General features: G+C 44.8%; 2 protein-coding genes across 2 annotated transcripts in view; both read left to right on the top strand.

The window, feature by feature from the left end:
- LOC119255565 (tripartite motif-containing protein 5-like) overlaps nucleotides 1-22022 on the top strand; it is a 110746-nt gene that overhangs the window by 68258 nt on the left and 20466 nt on the right. The window lies entirely within an intron of this gene.
- Nucleotides 336-20570, top strand: LOC129144616 (E3 ubiquitin-protein ligase TRIM34-like). Its single transcript, XM_037522808.2, has 8 exons — nucleotides 336-570; nucleotides 6077-6553; nucleotides 9598-9693; nucleotides 10306-10536; nucleotides 15701-15723; nucleotides 17649-17749; nucleotides 18042-18068; nucleotides 18326-20570. The coding sequence occupies exons 2-8, from the start codon at nucleotides 6131-6133 to the stop codon at nucleotides 18919-18921; spliced, it is 1497 nt and encodes a 498-aa protein (XP_037378705.1). The 5' UTR covers nucleotides 336-570; nucleotides 6077-6130; the 3' UTR covers nucleotides 18922-20570.

Raw genomic sequence — 22022 nt, 5'->3', positions numbered from 1 at the left:
TTCAGCTCTCTGTTGGGATTATTATTAATTTTTTTTTGTATGAGTTTTGTAATTTTTTTTTTTTTTTTTTACTGTTTTATTTCTTCTGGCTTTCTTTTTCCCCTTCTCTCTCCTGCCTCTCTACTGCCTCTGCTTCTCTTGGTGACTGTCTCAATACTCCTCCCATGGCCCACAGAAGTAAACAGGACAGCTTACAACAAACAATGTAACAACTGCAGGTGCCCCATCAGGTCAGGGCAATCCTAATAGTGGGAGGGCAGAAAAGCCTGAAAACCATTTACCCTCCCCCTCCCCAGCTGTTTCTCCTCCCTGCTCAGTCCACCCTCCCTGGATGGGGCAGGAAATCTGGTTGGTGCCTCCCCTTTTCCTGGGGACGGCCCTGTTAGAGTTTCAGTTACATTTCACTCCACTCTTCTCTGTGGCAGTCAGGCCAAGTGCATCCTGACCATATCTGTGTCTGGCCTGTCTTCACTCTTCCCCAGGGAGCCACAACATTTCCGTGGTCTCTGAAGGTCTGTTGAGAGTTTCTGGAACAAAGAGTTTGAAAACTTCAGAGGAAAAACTGCTTTGGTGAGTCTGACTTTTCATGGGAAGACCAAGGTGCCTCTGAAAAGGGGGCAAAGGCCCAGCTTGCAGGCTGCCTGCTGATTGCGTTATGGGAAGGGCAATGTGGGGAGCAGTGGCCTGAAAAGATGGCGGGTTTGAAGGAGGAAGGCTTTGTTTACTTCAGAGGGACTGACATTTCTCCAGGCCGAATCTACCCACAACTCCTTCCTGTTCTATTATTTTGAATTGCATCTTTTGCGGACAGAGAGAATCCTTGACTTTTTAGAAGTAGAAAGCTCCTTTTCCACCCAATACAGGAACGCAGGCAGAGGGGTTTGAATCCTAGGGGTTAATGTTACAGTGTACGAGTGTCATATTTCTTCATGATTCTATACATTTTCCTCACGAGGACTGTCTGCGCTGGGGAACCTTGATGCGTGATGGTTGGCAAGTTCTGCACCTCATTTCTAGTCACTGCTTCAGGCGCGGGTTGATCGCTTTAGTTCCTTAGAGATCACTAACCTTGTTCATCCATCTCACTTGTATCTGATGTTATTTTAATGAAAGAGATGTGGGGTTCAGAGAGCAGTTCTTAAGTAAAATCCGAGAAAAGTTTCAGTGGATCTCCCCTTTCAGCAGCTTTCGGGCAGTCTCCCCATGAGACAAAAGACATTTAGTTATATCCAAAAGGGCAGGTTTATTATAAAGGACACTTGTGAGGTCAGTTTTGGAGATCTTGTGTTTGAGAATGGGGTCCTTGGGTTGACGCTGGGAAAAGCTTCACCAGAGCTCCCCTTTCACGGCACTGGTGAGTTTCTCCCCAAGACAGAAACGTCAGTTATATCCAAAAGGGCAGGTTTATTATAAAAGGGAGAGAAGAATAAAGGACATTTGCTTGTGATGGAGGACAGGAATAAAAAAAATAAACTAACAAGGATGCGCCACAAGACCAGAAACCTGCTCACACAAGGTGGGGTAGAAGGGATTAGCATTGCCATTGACACAGCTTTAGAATCTGAGAGCCTTAGTTGCCAATGCCTGGATTACAAAGTGTAAGACCCAAGCAGGTTTCAGGCTGCTGTAGGGAGTGTCCAGAGCACAGCCCAAGGGTAAAGATAGGCAGATTGAGCCCATTGTGCCATCTCCTGCCCCTTTCAAATTCTGCGGAGTTGTCCAAAATCAGCAAAATAGGGAAGCCTCCCAAGGAGTGAGCCCCCCCCAAACAGAAGAAGCCTGTATCAGTGCAGTCTCTATACAGGCTCAGGGCCTCTGCCCACCTGTGATTATACAGGAGATTCTTTTCACCAGCTCTCCCCTGCAGAGCAGCAGCCTCCTGCCTGCCCATGACCTGCACCATACCTGGACTTCTCTTCACTGACTTCCCTCAGCAGAGGCAACTCTCCACAAGGCTGCCCGCCTGCGACCATGCAGGCCTCTCTCTGCAAACCTGATTCTTTCGGGCAGCTCTTCGTGCCGCTTGTGTCTGTACAAGTGTCCTTTATTCTTCTGACCCTTTCCCTAATAAACCTGCCCTTTAAATATAACCAATGTGTCTGTGCCATGGAGAATCTTGCCTGGGAAACCCTCTGGTGCTGCTGAAACGGGAGCTCTGGTGAAACCTCTCCCAGAGTGAACCCAGTGACCCCGCACTCCAAACCCACTGACTCCAGAAACGACATCACATAGACACAAGCGGGCAGAAAGGGCTGCCCCGAAAGGGACAGGTTTGCTGAGAGAAGCTGCCTAGTCACAGGCCCCAGCCTTGGGAGGAGCGGCCTCTGCTGCTTTGCAACTTTGCAAGGGAGGTCAATGAGAGAATCCTGAAAAGACAGTAACTGGTTTCAAGCGAGGAACATACATATTGTGGTCACACTAGAAGAGGGCAGGCAGCAGCAACCATAAGCCACACTCCCTAGTTGAGAGCATCAAGGATCCTGCTTTATGAGGCTCATCAACTGATCCACGTGTTGCAGAGAAGAGTTGGGGAGTGGGTGTAAGGGGCAGGACAGGGCACAAGGCAGGTTTTCTGATCCCATGCAGATCGGGTAAAGGAGGGGTCAGAGTCCTCAGTAGTTTTGCAGGTTTTTATTTGGGGTTCACCAGGCATATGGCAGGCAGGGGTGCTGGCTGGGGGGCTGGGAGGCTGGCAGGCCTCCCAGCCCCAGCAAGTCCTCACTCTATCTGGGCTCTCTAGCGTTCGTTCTGCTGCTTCTCGGCTTCGGCTGCGGCTGCTGCTGCTGGTGCTGGTGCTGCTGGCGTCCCCCCGTGACGCCGCCTTTAAAGCACAGTCTTAGCTCAGCTGAATCCCATCTACCTATGCCCACACCCTATTCCAGGTGCCCGCCATCAGGCATGCATTCAGGACAAGGATCCATCATCTATCCTGATGGCGGAAGGGCAGAAAAGCCTGACATTTTCTTTACCCTACAGTCCACCCCCTCAGGGTTTTCTGCCATACAGTCTATACAATACAGTATATACAATTTTCTAAGCAAACAAACAATGCAGCCATGGCCACAAAAGCAAATACATCAAATATAACAAAATACAATATAACAAAATACAACAGAACACAAATAAGTCCAGGCAGGGCACCAACCTAGAGCAAAAGACAATTATTGGTACCAGCAGATGAGCCACCAAATCTGCTGCCGAAGGCACTGCTCATACGAGGGAAGGGAATCACTCACGGCATCTACTATAACACACCAGGAGCCGTCAGGCTTCCTGGCCTTCTCTGGCTGTAGTCTCGGCTACAAGGCACACACAGCATCCACCCCCAGGATGCACTAGCTCTGGGATTGGCAATTTTATTCTGTTGGGGGTAATTGCCAACCCTCAGGGTTTCTGTCTGTAGTCGCTCCAACACTCAGCCTTCATGGCCACCCATGCGACTCACAGACTCCTGCACTCAGGCCAACCCACTGCACAAGCACATGGGTCGGGATCCAACTCTGCATTCGGCTTGGGCTCCACCCCAAGAAGCCACATTCCCCACCCGTCCCCCAAGGACAGGTTCCTCAGCTCCTCACCCTCACTCAAGAATGAGCAGGGCATCACCCACAGGTGATTTTACGAGACTCACAGGGCTTCAGCATACCCAGGCTGCTTAACAGCCGCTTAGGGCTTCTCAACTTAGCATCAGTACCAGCTTTTGCCTTCTCAGTTGGCTTTTCTCCTCCACCTGGCTGCTGGGCATAACAGGCTGCTTTTGGCCATCTAGGCCCACTGGCCACCCCCAGATTCCCATCTCCTGGGGTTTACAAACAAAACTGTTCCACCCCAGGGTCCCAAAACATATCAACCTGCAAGGTCCTCCGCCTTCTGGAGGTATTGTCAGTCCTAGTCCATCAGTCCATCAGTTCAAGTCCATTGGCCTCTCCCTGCTTCAGCAATGGCCTGCTGCCTCAGGGGTCATTGGCTGGTCCTTTCTGGTGTCATTGGCTGGTCCTATCCGGTGTCGTTGGCTGGTCCTATCAGGTGTCGTTGGCTGGTCCTTTCCGGTGTCGTTGGCTGGTTCTTTCGGGCGTCTCCTCCATGCGAGGTCTCGTCCCACAGCTCCAGACCGTATCCACCTTCTGTGCCGCCATGGCGCCTCCAGCGTCATCACAGGCAAACAGTCTGTTCTCCTTAGTCCCTCCAGGTCTTCGGAGGGCTCCAGTACCCGTCTGCATGGATCCTGCCGACTTACGCCAATTGTAAAGGCAGGACTGGACACAGTGCAGGTTTTCTGATCCCATGCAGACCGGGTATAGGAGGAGTCAGAGTCCTCAGTAGTTTTTGCAGGTTTTTTATTTGGGGTTCACCAGGCATATGGCAGGCAGGGGTGCTGGCTGGGGGGCTGGGAGGCTGGCAGGCCTCCCAGCCCCCAGCAAGTCCTCACTCTATCTGGGCTCTCTAGCGTTCGTTCTGCTGCTTCTCGGCTTCGGCTGCGGCTGCTGCTGCTGCTGGTGCTGATGCTGCTGGCGTCCCCCCGTGACGCCGCCTTAAAAGCACAGTCTTAGCTCAGCTGAATCCCATCTACCTATGCCCACACCCTATTCCAGGTGCCCACCATCAGGCATGCATTCAGGACAAGGATCCATCATCTATCCTGATGGCGGAAGGGCAGAAAAGCCTGACATTTTCTTTACCCTACAGTGGGTCAGAGTCTGGGGGGGATGAAAGACTTCACCAGAGACAGACTAGAGAGCAGAAAAGGAGAATTTATTGAAAACACAACTGAGAGTGTTGTGGAGCAACCCCGATATAAAACGGGGTGCCTGACTGTGGGTCCTCACCCGGCGCTTAAAAGGACTTATCAATGTTCTACTGCAGGCACACGTGAAAGGTTAATAAAGGTTTATTCACAAGGGAAGGGGAAATGAGGAAATGTACAGCTCAGGGAGAAAAGTGGGAGACAAAGTTTTAAATGCGTCCTACCCGATCCGCTGATCTGGAATCCCAAAGGGCACTCTGAGAGCTGGCCGCAAGCCAGGAGCCATGAAGCCAGGAGGCGAGCTACAGCGAGCGCCCCAAGGCCCACGTTTCTGGTTTTTATACCCAACCTGGCTGCTTAACTCCACTCTGGGGTCCCAGCCACCTTCCCTTTGGTGGTGACGGGATTTGTCTTTCCCAATGTCTTGATGGCTTTGGTCTGGAGTGGGGGTGGGGTCCACAAAACCTGTATGGGATTAGTACAGGACATCCTTTCCCCCTAGAGAGGACCAGGGGGCCAGATGAGGGCCTGAGGCTGTTTCTACTCTAGGCACCATTGATTGGTTGGGTGACTAGTCTTGGGTGTGTCCTGACTCTGCATCTGGATCCTCAGCTTAACAGCCCAGTTCCCGGGGCCAGCCCACCCACAGCCTTATCCAGTCAAGCCTCCCCAATTTGCCTGTTGAATGAGGGGGGAGGGCCTAATTTTTAACTTTAATAATGGCACCACACCATAAAGCAATATCTTTGTGGGCCCAGGGTAATGCCATCTGCACATTCCATAAAACCAGATATTCAGCCAAGGGTGGCTGGCTCCCGGACTCCACAGATGACTGATTCAACTAGAAAATAAATGTCTTCCTTTTCTGCCTAACTCTGGTCTTCAAGGTGATTCTTTCCTCATGGAGATGAGGATCAAGTTTCATGAGTCCAGGAACTGCATTTCCTTGTCTTCTTCCTTTTTTTTTTTTTTTTAAAGATTTATTTATACATGCATACAAGAATTTTGGGCTACAAACCAGAGGTGAGGGGTGAGAGCATTCACCAAAGACAGACTGAGGAACAGAACAGGAGGATCTCATGAAATACACTGCTGAGGGGGACCAGTGGGTGAGACGGGAGAGGTCTGCACTATGTGAGTAGCTGCCTGGACCGGAGATGAAACTCTGCTGCAGTGGCTGCAGATAGCTTCATAGTGCTGTGCTGGCATCACAAGGGAGATCTTCCCCTTTTTTTTCCTTAAATATTTTATCTTATCTATCCTTGTTTTCTATACAATTAGAATTGTATCCTGGCTTTCTCATGTTCCAATACAACCTTCTCAAATATACAGGGATCTGTGAGCAAGAGACACAAGCCAGGATAGTGAGCAGCAGGGGCAACAGCTATGGCATCAAACATCTTAGTGAGCATCCAGGAGGAGGTGACCTGCCCCATCTGCCTGGACCTCTTGAAAGAGCCCCTAAGCCTAGACTGTGGCCACAGCTTCTGCCGAGCCTGCATCACTACAAACAACAAGGAGTCCACGGCAACCCAGGAAGAGAAGAGCAGCTGCCCCGTGTGCAGAATCAGTTACGAGCCTGGGCACCTGCGACCTAATCGGCATCTGGCCAACATAGTGGAGCAGCTCAGAGGAGTCAAGATGAGCCCAGAGGGGGAGCAGAAGAAAGAGCTCTGTGTGCGCCATGGAGAGAAACTCCTGCTCTTCTGTAAGCAGGATGGGCAAGTCATTTGCTGGCTTTGTGAGCGGTCTCAGGAGCACCGTGGTCACCAGACCTTCCTCATTGAGGAGATTGTCCAGGAGTACCAGGTAGGAGAGCAGAATACAGTTAAAACAGCAGAATATATAGTTGATGGGAAATCTCCTCCTGGTTGCCTGGTCACCGTAGCTCAGAGGTATGTGATCTCCTTTCTTCCTGTGGTGTTGATACAGGGGAAGATTTCCTCACTCCTCTAAGTTCTGGAATTGGATGAGAAAGGAGATTAATGTCAGACAGATTAGGAGAAAAAGACCACATTTAATAACGTACACATGGAGATTTTACATGACTGTAAATACTGAAATAAAATGGAATAGATCCAGTGTTTATTTATTTTTAAAGATTTATTTATTTATGCATTCAAGAACTGGGGTACAGACCAGAGGTGTTGCGGGGGTGAGAAGATTCTCCAGAGACAGAGTGGGGAACAGAACAAGCAGATTAACCGAAATACACTGCTGAGGAGAGCAGCGGGTGAGACAGGAGAGGTCTGCTGCACCATGTGGATCATCTCCCTGGCAGGGGTGAACTCATGCTGTAACAGGGTGGTCCCCAGGAAAGGGGGAGGTTCCCTGCCCACCCAAGGGAGGGTGGAGCTGAGCAGGAAGAGGAGAAGCGGCAGAAGAGACTGAGGAAGGAAGCAGGATGGAGCCAGGAGACCTGGAGGAGGCACATGAGCCTAGAGACACGTGAAGAAACTGCGCTTGTCTTTTGGTCGTGGACGGGGTGACACAGATGTGGGTGAGACCCATGGGGAGGTGACAATGGCAGCTTTTATCTTGATGTTGATTTTGCTCTTTTCCTTCCGGGCTTGTCCAGTTGTTTGTGACCCTTTTCTGTGGGTCTCCACTGGAAGATGCTTTAGACTTGTGGCAGGCCTTGGGGCCTTGCTCTGGGCCAATCCCATATGGATGGACTTTTACCCACGAGGGACGGGGTAACTTTGGGTGCTTCATTTAGAAACTAGACTCTTTGCCTTACCTGTGTTGTTTCCTAGTTTTATTAAAGTTCCTTCCCATTAAAGTCTCCTATGTTTTGTGTTGATGCGGCGGATGGCAGAACCCATTTAGAATAGGCAGGTTTGTGGGCTTGGGCTGCCCCTCTCCCTGTCCTATAACAATGCCACAGTGGCTGGGGATGACTTGATAACCCTGAGACTTTAACCCCTGTGCCACGGGGGAGGCCCAGATCCAGTATTTATAACCTCTGTTAAGGATGGGTTAGGAGCCTTGGGTGTCGAGGGAAGAGGGGGTCTCTGGGACCAGGAGGGGACAATTTCATGTGATACAACCTTGCCTTTCGATATTTGCCTTGCCTTGAGATAGGTTTTTCCGTAAAAAGTTTTTTTTTTTTTAAATTTATACAGTATTTATTTGTTTGTTTGTTTATGCAAGCACTGGGTACAGTCAGAAGCGTGGGAGGGTGAGAGAATTCACCAGAGCCAGAGCGGGAAGCAGAGCAGGCAGACAGACTGATGTAAATGGCTGAGGGGAGAGGCGGGCATCAGGAGAGGTCTGCATGCCATGTGGGACCCTCATTGGTGGCCAGGGAACGAACCAGCGCTGCAGAGGCTGCGACAGCTTTGCAGCCCAGCGCTCAACTGCTGTGCCACCAGGGGCGACCCTTTCCCGTAAAAAGTTTTTTTCTGGCATGCCGCACTGATGGCGTAGGGGTTTCTTCTCAGCCCTATCATCACAATGGTCTGAGTTCGATCATGGGCCAGGGAGCTGACCCACACATGGCACAGCAGACTTCTGTCTCGCCCACTGCCCCCCTCAGCAGTGTATTTCAGCCAATTCTCCTGTTCTGCTCCCCACTGTTTCTGGTGAATGCTCTCACCCCCTTCACCTCTGGCCTACACCCCAGTTCTTCTGTGCATAAGTACATAAATAAAAGTATTTCTAGAGATGTTGCTAAGTCTAGGTCATCTCTTTAAGATAACGCTTCCTCATGAGACTCACAAAAATTTGATTTACCTTAGTTCTACCTAATAAGAGGACACAAATTGATTTTTTCTGCTTGAAAAAAGGCTATCTAAACATTTTGGGGGAAGAGAAACACTAGGCTTATTATAGGACAGGGAGGGGGCAGCCCAAACCCCGCAAACCTGCCTATTCTAAATGGGTTCTGCCATCCGCCGCATCAACACAAAACATATGCGACTTTAATGGGAAGGAACTTTAATAAAACTAGGAAACAATACAGGAAAGGCAAAGAGTCTAGTTTCTAAATGAAGCACCCAAAGTTACCCGTCCCCTCGTGGGTAAAAGTCCATCCATATGGGATCGGCCCAGAACAAGGCCCCAAAGCCTGCCACAAGTCTAAAGCATCTTCCAGTGGGGACCCACAGAAAAGGGTCAGAAACTACCAGACAAGCCCAGAAGGAGAAGAGCAAAATCAACATCAAGATAAAAGCTGCCATTGTCACCTCCCCACGGGTCTCACCCACATCTGTGTCACCCAGTCCACGACCAAAAGACAAGCGCAGTTTCTTCACGAGTCTCTAGGCTCCATGCGCCTCCTCCAGGTCTCCTGGCTCCATCCTGCTTCCTTCCTCAGTCTCTTCTGCAGCTTCTTCTCTTCCTGCTCAGCTCCACCTCCCTTGGGTGGGGCAGGGAACCTCCCCCTTTCCTGGGGACCACCCTGTTACAGGCTCACCTCCCAAGGTGGTGGACATTTCTGTGCCTCCAGCCTGATTAAAAGAGACTAAATTAGAGTCAGAAGTAGATGTTTCGAACCATGTGTTAAATGGGGGGTGGTGCTAGTGCCATGAAAATCCACCATTCCCTTTCCATATGAAGTGTAACCAAGAGACTAGGTAGATTGAGATTTGTTTGTTTGCTGCAGGATCAAATTTCTCTTCTAGGACAAATAGAATCATCCTGTTTGAGGAAGGGATGGTGACTTCTCTCAAACTTCTGCCTGATTTAATACGTTCACACTTCAGATTTTCTTCTAAGTTGTAGGTCCTCATTGATATTTTCAGTTTCTGTGACTCTTATGTTTAGAGATCATCTGATTACTTCCTCCATGACCTGTATTCAGATGTTGAGAAAGCCCATTGCTTGACCCTGGCTTAATTCCCCTCTCACAGGAGAAGCTCCAGAGAACCCTGGAGCAGATGAGGGAGAAGCTGCAGAAAGCTGGACATTTGGAAGCTCAAGTCACAGAAAGGAGAATTTCCTGGAAGGTAGGAGGAGGCTCTTTCTGAGGAATTTAGACAGAAATCTGGTAGAATTTGGGTGATAACAGGAGGAACTTCCTACCCTTTTGTTATCGGATCATTAACAATCCCACAGTTATTTGATTATCCTTCTCTTCATTTCCCTGATGGAGGAGGGGATTGAAAAGTGAACCTGGCACAGATGAATGGGTCTTTGGAGGGAAGGTTCATGTGGAGGACACTGGCCAGGACGGCAGTGCATTCTCTGTTCCAACCCATCATGCATTTGAGTCTTTGACTCTTCTGGGGGATGCCATTTGGCCATGGCTCCTGGTTCTGGGCCAGTGTGCCACTTGGGCAGAGGGTGAGTGGTGCGGTCAGGAGTAGTCCAGCTGTGTGAACATGGAGACCTACCCAGTTGCTCTGTTTGGCTCAGGGTTGGACTCAGTGCTGCAAACTTGGTCATTATTTTGGAATATAATAGAGGGGAAGTAGTAGGTGAAGAGCATCTTTAAGAATTGTTCTCTTGCTCTGTCTCACTTTGCTGTGAGAATTTTCCATTTACAGTGGTGCTGGTTCTGGTTCCGAGTCTCTGCCTGATGGGTTGAGTACCACCTCTCTCTCTTTCTTCTTCCTAAGACTCATATACAAAGTGAGAGACAAGGTGTCCAGGCCGATTTTGCAGAACTGAGAGGTCTCGTGGACTCGGCAGAGCAGAAGGAGCTGCAAAAACTGAATAAGGAGGAAGAAGTCATTCTCCATAAACTGGCAGAGGATGAGAGTGAGCTCGTTCAGCAGAGCCAGTTGATATCAGTTCTCATCTCAGATCTGGAGCATCGATTGGAAGTGTCAGACATAGACATGCTGCAGGTAATGTTACAGGACAGGGAGAGGGGCAGCCCAGACCCCGCGAACCTGCCTGCTCTAAATAGGTTCTGCCATCCCCGCATCAACACAAAACATATGAGACTAATGAAAAGGAACTTTAATACAATTAGGAAACAATACTATGGGGATCCATGCTACTCATGTCATCTGACAAAAGTCCGGGCATGGGGCAGATTTCTGAAAAATCAGGAAATCTCGTTAGCTGACTCCAAGATTCTCCTCATTTATTAATGGCTAGTTTCTACCATTGCTAAAATACGCATTTAAAAGTAAAACTGCAAAATACTGATCAATCACTGAATAACCAATTTGATGACAAATGGCACTGCATGATGCAAATATTACATTTTTTATAAAATTAGTAGTTCTCTGCCAAAAGGCAGCAATTCAACATTTGGCCTTACATTAACAAGTGAAAAAACTTATGGGAACAAAAGGCTGTAAACATCCCTTGGCCAAGTCTTTTAGTATGGATATGTGGGCTTTTGAGGCAAGGACTAATTGCAGAAGGAAATGATTTTACTTTAAAATTAAAAATAACAGTTGAGTGGCAGAGGTGAGCCAGGCTCCAAGTATAAGAAAACTCCTGATAAGCCAGAAGACGCCATAGTCGACTCCTACTAAATTATTCCTGTTTATTCAGGGCTAATTCCCATGGATGTAGAATTGGTCTGGTAGCTGATAGAGTATACATTCAAGAATAAATCAACAGCAATTTTGTGACTGGTTAAGCTAGCTATAACCATCTTTGGCCTTGCCTCTGATAAAATATTTGTAATTCCTTACAACCACAAACAGCAATAAGCACTCTTACAAAGTTAGGAATTTTCCCTTAATCTTAAAGTTAGATTCTGAAACTAGGCTGACTAGATAAGTAGAAGAGTAATAGGTAGAAAACTCTTTGTTTAGATTAGGAGAATTCCTCCCTTAATTGAGAGCTGGGGGCTAGGGAAGAGTCAGGGCGGCTGGCCTGGCATTAACGCCCTCCAGGCCCTTGGTTCCTTAATATCCAATCAATATTAAAACAATATACTATAGATGATGACTTCTATATAAAAAAGACTTCTGTTTTTTGCTCTAATCAATTAGTTATATGTTAGTCTAAACTTTATAGATTAGTTAGAAAAAAATCCCTTTGTCTCCCTTCCCCAGGTAACTTCCTGCCCTTTGTTTCTCCTAGCCCTTAGTTAATCCCTTCACTATAGTAAACATAGAAATGTTAGTGCAGCCACTTAAGCCTTTTGCTAGTAATAAAATGACTGGTTGTTTAAGATAAATGACTATTCTGAGAAAGTTTTGGTTTAGCTAATGTGCCTCCTTTAAATAAAAAAATAATAAATGTCACAGCCTCTGCAAAAGCGTAAATCAACCCTTGCTGCTCTGGGAAAAGATGTGACTGTTATCTTCCCTAATGCATATGCTTAGGCACTCTCCCAGTTTGCTTGAAATGTATAAATAAAGGGCTGCTGAGACTCAGTAGGACAGTGACTGCACCCTGACCTAGTGTCTGCATCTCCTCATTCCCCCTTCCTTATCATTCTCTATAATTGCGCCAACGCCTTCCCATCCTTCAGGAACCACTGACAGCCAGAATGCTGCAGTGGACTCGCAACACAATACAGAAAAGACAAAGAATATAGTTTTCAAATCAAGCACCCACAGTTACTATCCCCTTGTGGGTAAAAGCCCACCCAAACAGGATTGGCCCAGAGTAAGGCCCCAAAGCCTGGCACAAGTCCAAAGCACCTTTCAGTGGGGACCCACAGAAAAAGATCAAACCACCAGACAAGTCTGGAAGGAAAAGAACAAAACCAAAATCAAGGGAAAAGCTGCCACTGTCTGTCTCCTCCCCATGGCTCTCTCACCCTCATCTCTGTCACCCAGTCCACGACCAAAAGGCAAGCGCAGTTTCTTCACGTGTCTCTCTGCGCCATGTGCCTCCTCCAGGGCTCCTTGCGGCTCCATCCTGCTTCCTTCCTTCTCTTCTCTTTAGCTCCACCCTCCTTTGGGTGGGGCAGGGAACTTGGAACCTCCCCCTTTCCTGGGGACCACCCTGTTACAGTAAGATCTCAAAAGAAGCCCCAACATCTGAGACATGAGAACCATGGGGGCAGATTTCCCTCCCCTTCTGTATTGCTGTGCTCTTTCTGGTGTGACCCTAAGGTTCTTCTGCTCTGCAGTGTGCTTCCTGCATTTATAGGAATACGTGAATGCATAAATAACAAGGGGAAAACCTCATTTTTATTAATGTGTCAAGTACAATGCAATTGTGTGAGCTTGGAATGAAGATGCATTTTATTCAGGTGTATTTGATATCCCTGTTATTGTGTGCTAGTGTTATGCATTTATTAGTTAAGTGAAGTGATCCAGCTTAGTCCAGATGAACAATATTATTGAGTCTTAACATGCATTTTTCCTCCTTATATGTTGAGTAGAGATTTACCCCTTGTTTTTCTTTTCTCTGAGAATTGTTGAAGACCTGGTATTTATTTGTAATTATTCAATAGAATCCACAAATGATGTTTTATTCTGGCCCTTTTGTGTGAAAGGTTACATATATGTGTATATATAATTATATGTGTATATAACTAAATATATATAATTTACTTGTTTTAATTTTTTAAATAATTTTTGTGTCCATTTTTGGCAATGTGTGTCTTTATAGGAATTTGTCTAAGTTATGTGCTTTGTAGATGCAAAGATACTCATAATAATTCTTTATCATCCCTTCAAGTCTTACAATATTCACTGAAATGTCCCCTTGATACTAAGCAAAACCAAGGGCCTTCACAGGGACTCCAAATAACTCAAAAGAGGAATAACCCATGTTGTCTATTCTAGGGGTTCTTGTTACCTGGTCCATAAAGGCAAAGCAACCCAAATGGTGTGTTGAAAAGATTTTAATTGGTTTGCCAAAGTGCTGGAAGGCAAAAGAGAACAGCAGGTGTAGGAGGGAGGAACTAAAAGTCCCCTAAACAGCAAAAGTTGCAGAAGTAACAAAAGTAGGAATCTGAAGTGGGACCCCCTCCCCCCAAAAAAATACCATTAGGCCCTCCAGAAGCAGGACTGGCAGCCCTCCTGTATTTTTTTTAAATTGATAATATTTATTTTATTTTATTTTATTTTTATATTCCCCATACAATTGCAACCCCCATCTTGACCCCAATCCCTCCTTCCCCCACACCCCAAAGAGTGTCTCTGGTTCATAGTTGTTTGTTGATTTTGATTTTTTTCTTATAGTGATTATTTTTCCTGGTCCCTTATTTAAGTTTTCTAGATTCCTGCTATGAGTGAGACCATCCGGTATTTTTCTTTTTCTTTCTGGCTTATTTTGCTGAGCATGATCCCTTCCAGCGCCACCCATGTTACTGCGAATTGCATGTGTTTATCTTTTTTGAATGCTGAGTAATATTCCATGGTGTATATGTACCACATCTTCTTGATCCAGTCATCTATTTTTGGACATTTGGGTTGTTTCCAAAGCTTAGCTATTGTAAATAGTGCTGCTATAAACATAGGGGTGCAGGTGTTCTTTGGAATTGATGTTTCTGTGTCCTTTGGGTAAATACCTAGGAGTGGAATTGCTGGATCATATGGAAGCTCTATCTTTAGTAGGTTGAGGAATCTCCACAAGCTTTCCATAGTGTTTGGACCAATTTGCACTCCCACGAGCAGTGCACCTCCTGCATTTTTAAAGTGTATGCCAAGGCCCAGTTTCTCTCCTGGATTCTGTCTTGGTGGCCCATGAGATACAGGACTCTGAAGCTCTCCTAGGTGCTTTGGCTGTGTTCCTTCAGAAAGTCACTGCAGTTGTTCCGAGAGCCTGTGTGTCTGTGGTGGTGGGTGGTGTTTGGGGTTGGACGTCAGTGTAGAGAATGGTGGGGAGGTATCCCCATGTGGGCAGAGTGGAAGGCTGTGGGCACTTTGGTGGTTGGAAAACTATGGTGACCAAAATGAGGAGAGAGAGATCCTGTATTGTTAAAAAAATATGGATTTTTAAGAATAATATGAAAAGGAAAGAAGGAGGGAAAAAGAGAACTTGCAGATTGAAATTCTCTGCGGTCCCCATGATAAAAAAAAATCTTTATAGAGTGCTGGGCTCTCTTCTGCCCTGTTTTATTTTTAATTGTGGTGATTTGATTTTTCCCTTTTTTCTTACTTTATGTCTAGTCGACTTTATTGACATTTTTATAGAACAAACTTTTATATTTCATTGATTTCTTTCATGTTCAATCATTTGTTTCTGTTTTCTACATAATTATTTTGTGTGTGTTGTATGTGGTTAGCTTACTGTTTTTCTAGTTTCTTAAAATGGAAATTTAGAAAACATCTTTTCTGGTTTAGTGTTTAATAATATAAATGTATTGCTTTAACTGTATTCCATATATTAGTATTGTTTCATTTTTACTTTCATTCAATCCAATTTATTTTCAACTTTTTTGCAATTTTTTTTCCATTTACCCATGGAGTGAGTGTGTGTGTGTGTGTGTGTGTGTGTGTGCTTTTTTTTTTATTCTTAACTTGCACTAATTTAACAGCTTGGTGAAGTTACAGATGAGACATTCTGAGTACAAATAGTAAATCGACAGCACATATGTGTGAGTAGAATTTAAGGGAATGGATGAAGTCACTTGTAGAGAGAGTTTAGACAGGAAAAGCACCTACATTTTTGTGTCTGTGTGCACCTCATAAAAGGTCATGCAAACTTCTTGAAGAATATTATAATTTTTAAAATTTCCTAAGCCTGGCATAATGCTTGACAAATAGTTGCATACACATTCCATTTCTGCTGAATACATGAAAGACCCATTAATTATTCAGTCATCTTAGAGGGAGTCTGCATTTAGGAAATAAAATCATGGGTTTCTACTCTTCCTTACAAGTATGTCTCATCTCCAGGTACATACTTGACTTCCACAAGAGTCCAAACTGTTTCTACCTCTTGGGAAACCTGACAGCATCACATGAGTTCTGGAATGTCTGGCCTAGGTCTTGTCTTTGCATTTGTCCCTGACAGTGGGACCAACTCTAACTCACCTTATCACGGGGCCAAGGAAATGTGATGAGGCCTTATATGTGGGGAGAACCTATTACTTCTTGACACATGATTTTTTTTTAATTAAATTTTTTTTTCTTTTTCTTCTAGGATGTGACTGACATCATGCAAAGGTATGTGTGGGAGGCCAGCGATGGTCTTTTTGTGCTGTGGAGAGATACTTAATGCTTTTTAGAGTCATCTGGTGTTCACTAACAATGAAACCTCATTGTGGGCAGGGAAACATGGGTATATACTTTTTTCTTAAATTTCTGTTTATAAAAAAATGGGTTGAGAATGGACTAGAGACTATGGAAAGGAATGGGGATGGTAGGAAGCTGACAAGTTTGGGTCAGTAGTAGCCTAAAGATAAAATATTTGACAAATGGTCAATAGGCATATGAAAAAATGTGCAGCATCACTAGTTACCAGGGAAATCCAAATCAAAACTGCAATGAAATACCACCTCACTCTAGGGTGAATGCCCGTACCAAAAAAAAAAAAAAAGGAATCAACAAATGCTGGAGAGGATGTGGAGATAAAGGAACAATATTACAGTGCTGGGGGAATGGTAAACTGGTACAGCCACTATGGAAAGCTGTGTGGAGCTTCCTTAGAACTCTAAAAACTGAACTTTTTGTGATCCAGTGATCCCACTCCTAGGAATCTACCCAAAGAACACAAAAACACTAATTTGAAAGGAAAATTGCACTCCTATGTTTATTGCAGCACTGTTTATTTACCATAGCCAAGAGATGGAAAAAACCCAGATAACCCAAAATTGATGAATGGATCAAAAAGTTGGGATATATTTATACAATGGACTATTATTCAATGATCAAAACAGACAAACATACTACTATTTACAGCAATATAGATGGAGCTGGAAAAGGATTATGTTAGCCAAAATCAGTCAGAAGAAAAAATATAAATACCGATGGTCTCTGTATATGTGGAATATACAGAAAACAAATGAAAGGTGGAGAAAAAGTCAAAACTAGCAAGCTGACCATGGATCTGAGGCATACAACAAAGGAGGATGAGGGAAGGAGGTCAAAATAGGAGAGGGAAAAGTACAAGGGGATATGGTGACGATTCACAAGTGATACAGGGATCGAGAACCGAGGGAACTACAATAATATAAGAAAAAAATTAATAACAAAAAAAAACTCAAGCCTTTGAGTTTTCAGACCTCTGTAACCTCATAAATTTTATTCACTCTGTGTGCTTATATCTAGGGTTCTTGCATGTCATAGGCGCTTGACTTTTATAGGGGGAAGCCCAGATCTTTTTCTGCCAAGCACCCAGAATTAGCAACAGTACCTTTATATCTATAGTTCATCGACTATCTCGTGGGATATTTGGGCCCTGCTGTAAGAAAGTGATTCATCTCCTCACACACTCTGGCCCCAAGTATCAAGAGGCTGCATCTTACTTTAAATTCATGCCTGCCTGGCAGCATCGACCTCTTTCTGAAACACATAAAATCCCGACCACTGTTCGGCTGGAGATCATCATGTATTCTATTCCAAGTGTTTGCAATTGTTCTCAATTGCCTGAGTCTTAAATGTTATTCTGAGGGCCTCCCTAGTGGGGAGTAGAATTTGAAATCTTGGTTGTCTCCAGGGAGTGTTCCCAAACTTGATGTATCTCAGACACTCAGGAGCCAAGTTCTGGAGTCTTCCTTTCTGTTTTTCTCTCTGGATCCCAAATGCATATAGTGACTTTTCTACACATTCCTTTTTTTTAAGGTAATAAAGTTTATTTTGTCAAATCTGTTATTACACATAATTCATATGGTTTTTAGCAAGTAGAGGGATAGATATTAATTTAACTTTATAAGGAAGAATCTGCTCTTGAGAGGTCAAGACCTTCCCAGAGTCACAAAGAGGTAGACATCAGCCCATTTTTTTCTGACTCTGAGGTCAGCATTTACTCTTTTTTTCTCATAGTTTCCAGGTAAGAGTTCAAGTGTATTCCTTGGAGTGAAGAGATAAGATGTCAGTAGTTTCGACAGGACAATGTTAGAGGTGTGGGGAATCTATGTTTCTCATTCTAGGTGTTGGGATTTCACTCTGAAGGAGCCAAAAACTTTTCCCAAACAACCAAGACGTTTGTGCCATGCTCCGGATCTCAGAGGGATACTGCGAGGGCTTGCTGGTGAGGCGGGGTCAGCCGGTTGGGCAACTGTGGGGTGTTGCAATGGCAGGGACCAAGTGAGGAAGAAACGCAGCTTTTAGGTGTGGACGGTGATGCTGGGGGCACTGGAGACCGTGGTTGAGGAAATGTCCTGTTGAGTGGGGATTGGCCAGGAGTCAGCACTACCCTTATTTACCAGTTTACTCCCTGCCATAGTTCCAGGAACTTCCCTTAATCTGGAGAGGAGATAGAGTTCAGTGTTGTGTCCTTCGCTTAGATTTACCAGTTGAGATTTTGTTTTTAATCATTTCAGACCTGGCGAGTGTGCGATGCTACTGGGGTAAGGATAAATCTTCATGTCATCAGACATCTCTATTCTATTCACTTCATCTCTCTGAATTTTTTGATTTCTAATAGAACTCATATTTTAAAACTACTATGCCTCGTTCTAATACATAGACTGATTCTGCAGTGTTTTATTTCTCCCTAAAATCAAAATTCTTTCCATTTCCTGCTAAGTTATTCTCATGATTCTTCTCACAATGTCATGTATAAGGACACTTCCTGTCCCTCACCCAAACCTTTAATTTTCTGCAGTTGATGTCACCTTGAATCGGACCATCAGTGAACACCACGTTGAAATTTCTCTAAATAAGAAACAAGTGAGATATTTGTTTGAGAACTTTGGAGTTAGACATGTGAATTGCTATTATGATTATTCTGTCGTGGGATCACCACTTTTCACAAATGGGAAGCATTACTGGGAGGTAGATGTATCCAAAAAAATTTCCTGGATCCTGGGGGTGTGTGGGGAAAACCATTATCAAGCACGCGCACGGCAGTTTGCCGCGAGAGTTGATAAACACACTTTTGTACCAGATTTTTATGGTGGATTACAGCCTGCGTATTCCATATGGGCTATAGGGTTATTGAATGGATCAAGGTATCGTGCTTATGATGAGGACACTCACTCCAAGAAACCCAAGATCTTGTCTCTTTCCATGACCGTCCCTCCCAGTCGTGTTGGGGTTTTCCTTGACTATGAGGTGGGCACTGTCTCCTTTTACAACATCACAAACCATGGGTCACGCATCTATGAATACTCCAAGTGTTGCTTTCCTAAGAGAATTCTTCCATATTTGAATCCTCTGAATTGTGAATTCCCCATGACTATTTGTGAACCAGGCCCTTGAGCTTCTTGATCCTCATGCACTTCCCTGGAGTGCCTTTTGCCTTGGGGGCATCTAAGGCGCTGAGCTTATTTCCAACATTCTGCCACCTTTTCCTTGCTGCCTCCTTTCTTTTGCATTTTGACATCCTTTATTAATCAACAGGGTGTATCACTTGCCTTGTGTCAGATTTTTTCTAAATATCATGCACATTAAGAGAGGCTCTTAATTTATCATTTCTATTCTCCTGAGGAAACATCAGGCCTCCTGCCCTCTGTCAAGTGTTTGCGATCTCATTTTCTCTGCCACTGACTGAGAAAATGAAGGTGTTAAGTAGTAAATATCATAAACGATAGGTGCTAAGAGAGGAAGTGGTGTCCAGAGTGTTTTTTTTTTCTATTTTTTTTAAAGATTTATTTATTTATACATGAACCGGGGTATAGGCCAAATGCATGGGAGGGTGAGAGGATTCACCAGAGACAGACTGGGGAACAGAACAGGCAGGCTGACTGAAATACACTGCTGAGGGGAGCAGCGGGCGAGTCAGGAGAGGTCTGCTGCGCCATGTGGGATTCTCACCCCCTGGCCGCAATTGAACCAGCGCTGCAGGGTTTGCGGACAGCTTTACAGTGCGGCACTCAACAGCCTGCGCCACCAGGAAGGCCCTCAGGGTATGTAAATTCAAGTCTTGTCACTGCACATACCAGCAGTTTAACCTGGAATAAATAATTAAATATTGTATAAATTTTCTTCATTTTTATTTTTTTTTATTATATACATTTTTTACATCATTTGTCATTTTTGCACAATGTGTGCATTTTCATCTTGGTTATAGTCCCCATACAATTCCCACCCCCCTTGTTTTGATCCTACTTCCTCCACTCCCCCCCCTCCCCAGTGTGTCTCTGGTTTATACTTGCTTCTTGATTTTTCTTAAGCTAATACTAGTCAAAAAAACCACAACTGCCCCACATTGTGAGAAATGAAATTGCTACATAATGTGATCTTTGTAAAAATGGAGGTTTTGTGTGCCCTGCCTCGCCTATTAAAGGGCAGAGCTAGTGGGGAGGAGAAGCTGAAGACAACTGGGAGGAGATCCCCAGAGGGGAGACTGGAGGAAGCTTGTGGAGCAGAGACACATGAAGAAGGAGGCCTGCTCGCTTCTCAGCTTTGGACTTGCACCGTGGACTTGGGGGACACAGAAGGGCCCGTGGAATCTGAGACATGGAGAGACACTTGGGAGAGGGATGGTGGGTGGAGGTTGGCAATGGCAGCCATTACCTTGATTTGTACCTTATTTTGCAGTTTTTCTTCCAGACTTGCTTGCCACCTGATGCCTATTTTCTGTGGTTCCTTGCCAGAAGGTGCCTTAGACTGGTGGCAAGCTTTGGGCTTCAGTGGCCTGCTTTGGGCCAATCCTGTTTGACTGGACTCTTACCTTCAAGGATTGAATAACTTGGGATGTTTTATTGGAAACTGTTAACCTTTTCATCTTCCTATGCACAGTATCCTATTCTTTCATGCTAAGAATATGTATTGGTTTTCTTTCAACAGGGTTACTCTAGTTTTGTTTTAAGAAATAGGACTTGATTAAATATTACATGGTCTTTGAACTTTAGCTAAATATGAAATAAATGGTTCTGTATAGCCCGAGGTTCTTAAGTTTTTCATTTACCTGCAGTAATTCTATTTCATGGAAATTTTGAATTTGAGCTCTTTTTACTCAGCTGCTGCTTCATTGAAAGAGTCAGAGTACATTTATGGGATTTAACAATGGTGTCAATAAGTGTTTGCCCTGGTAAGCCTAACTTTTGCAGTTACGGACATTATTGCAGAGCTTCAGGCTTTGTGCCTGTGCTTCCTGTGATTGGAGGGGAACTGTTTCTGAGATAGATGATGATTTAGGGCTTGCTGGAATCCTGGTGTCTTAGGGTATTTTTTTCTCAGCTCATTACCACAGAGTTCAGGTAGAAATAAAAATGCATTGTTGGTCAGGTAATAACTGCTTGCCCTCGGAATTCCCCCCTCACCATTTCTGAATGACTTTCGATAACACAGGTTCCAAGGTAGAAAGTGTTTCTGTGTGTGTGTGTGTACCTATATTTTGGTATGCATTTGTGGACACAGGCAAAATTGATCAAGGTTTTTCCTTTGCTTTTGCCTTTCTAACACTCCATTGCTCTGACTATGAAGTCTGTGCCTCACTAGAAAACAAATCTGTACTCTGGAATTATTAACAATGGTCTCCATTTCCTGGAATGCCCACTCCTCCAGTTCAGAATGAAGTACTTAGTTACAAGGAAATAAAAACGTGAATTTCTATATGCAACTGAAAAGAGCTATATATTGGAAGGTTTCTACTTTTTTGTTTTGTTTTCTTTATTTTTTCTTTATTTTTATACAAGGGCTGGGGTACAGGCCAGAGGTGTGGGAGGGTGAGAGGATACACCAGAGACAGAGTGGGGAACAGAACAGGCAGACTGACTGAAATACACTGTTGAGGGGAACAGTAGGCCAGACAGGGAGAGGTCTGCATAGGACCTCAGAAACCCCCAGCAATAGTCATACCATCTTCTATTTCTGGGCCAGGACTGTTCTGGGACCTTCATGAGCAGAAAAAGTATTTACATGGGAAAGTTTGGCTGCACTCAGGCTAATATCAGTACACAAGAAATCTCCCTGCAAGATCATCCATGAACATGTGGCGGCATCATTGCCTAAAGTTACTGCCTGAACCAAACAGTTATAAAAGCAAATAGGTTTTCCATATAGGAATTTGGGATCTTCATTGGAAAAAAAATATGCACTCACTAAATATGGAATTTCAATGGCGTGCTAATTTCAATGGCGTGCTATATTCAACTGCTTGAGGGCAGTTCCGTGCAGCACTTCATCCTGACTGCTTTTCTTTCATGATGTACAGACAGGTCAGTTTTTAACTCTAGCAGCTCCTCCATATTCCACACTACTACACTAGGCACTGTGTGCTAGCTGAACTCTTATTTGTCTCCCTGTGGTGGGAAATTGGATGATTGCTTTCCCCTTTAGTGTTTCTCAATCACTAAAAAAAACTATACATATTTTCCTGGCATCTGAAAGTAGAGAATTTCCTATGAAACTTTTAG

Source organism: Talpa occidentalis, unplaced genomic scaffold (assembly GCF_014898055.3).
Source record: "Talpa occidentalis isolate TD23 unplaced genomic scaffold, MPIMG_talOcc4v2.1 talOcc4.3, whole genome shotgun sequence".
NCBI lineage: Eukaryota > Metazoa > Chordata > Mammalia > Eulipotyphla > Talpidae > Talpa > Talpa occidentalis.
Note: the sequence above shows the minus strand (reverse complement) of the source record. Positions and strands in the feature narration are given on the sequence as shown.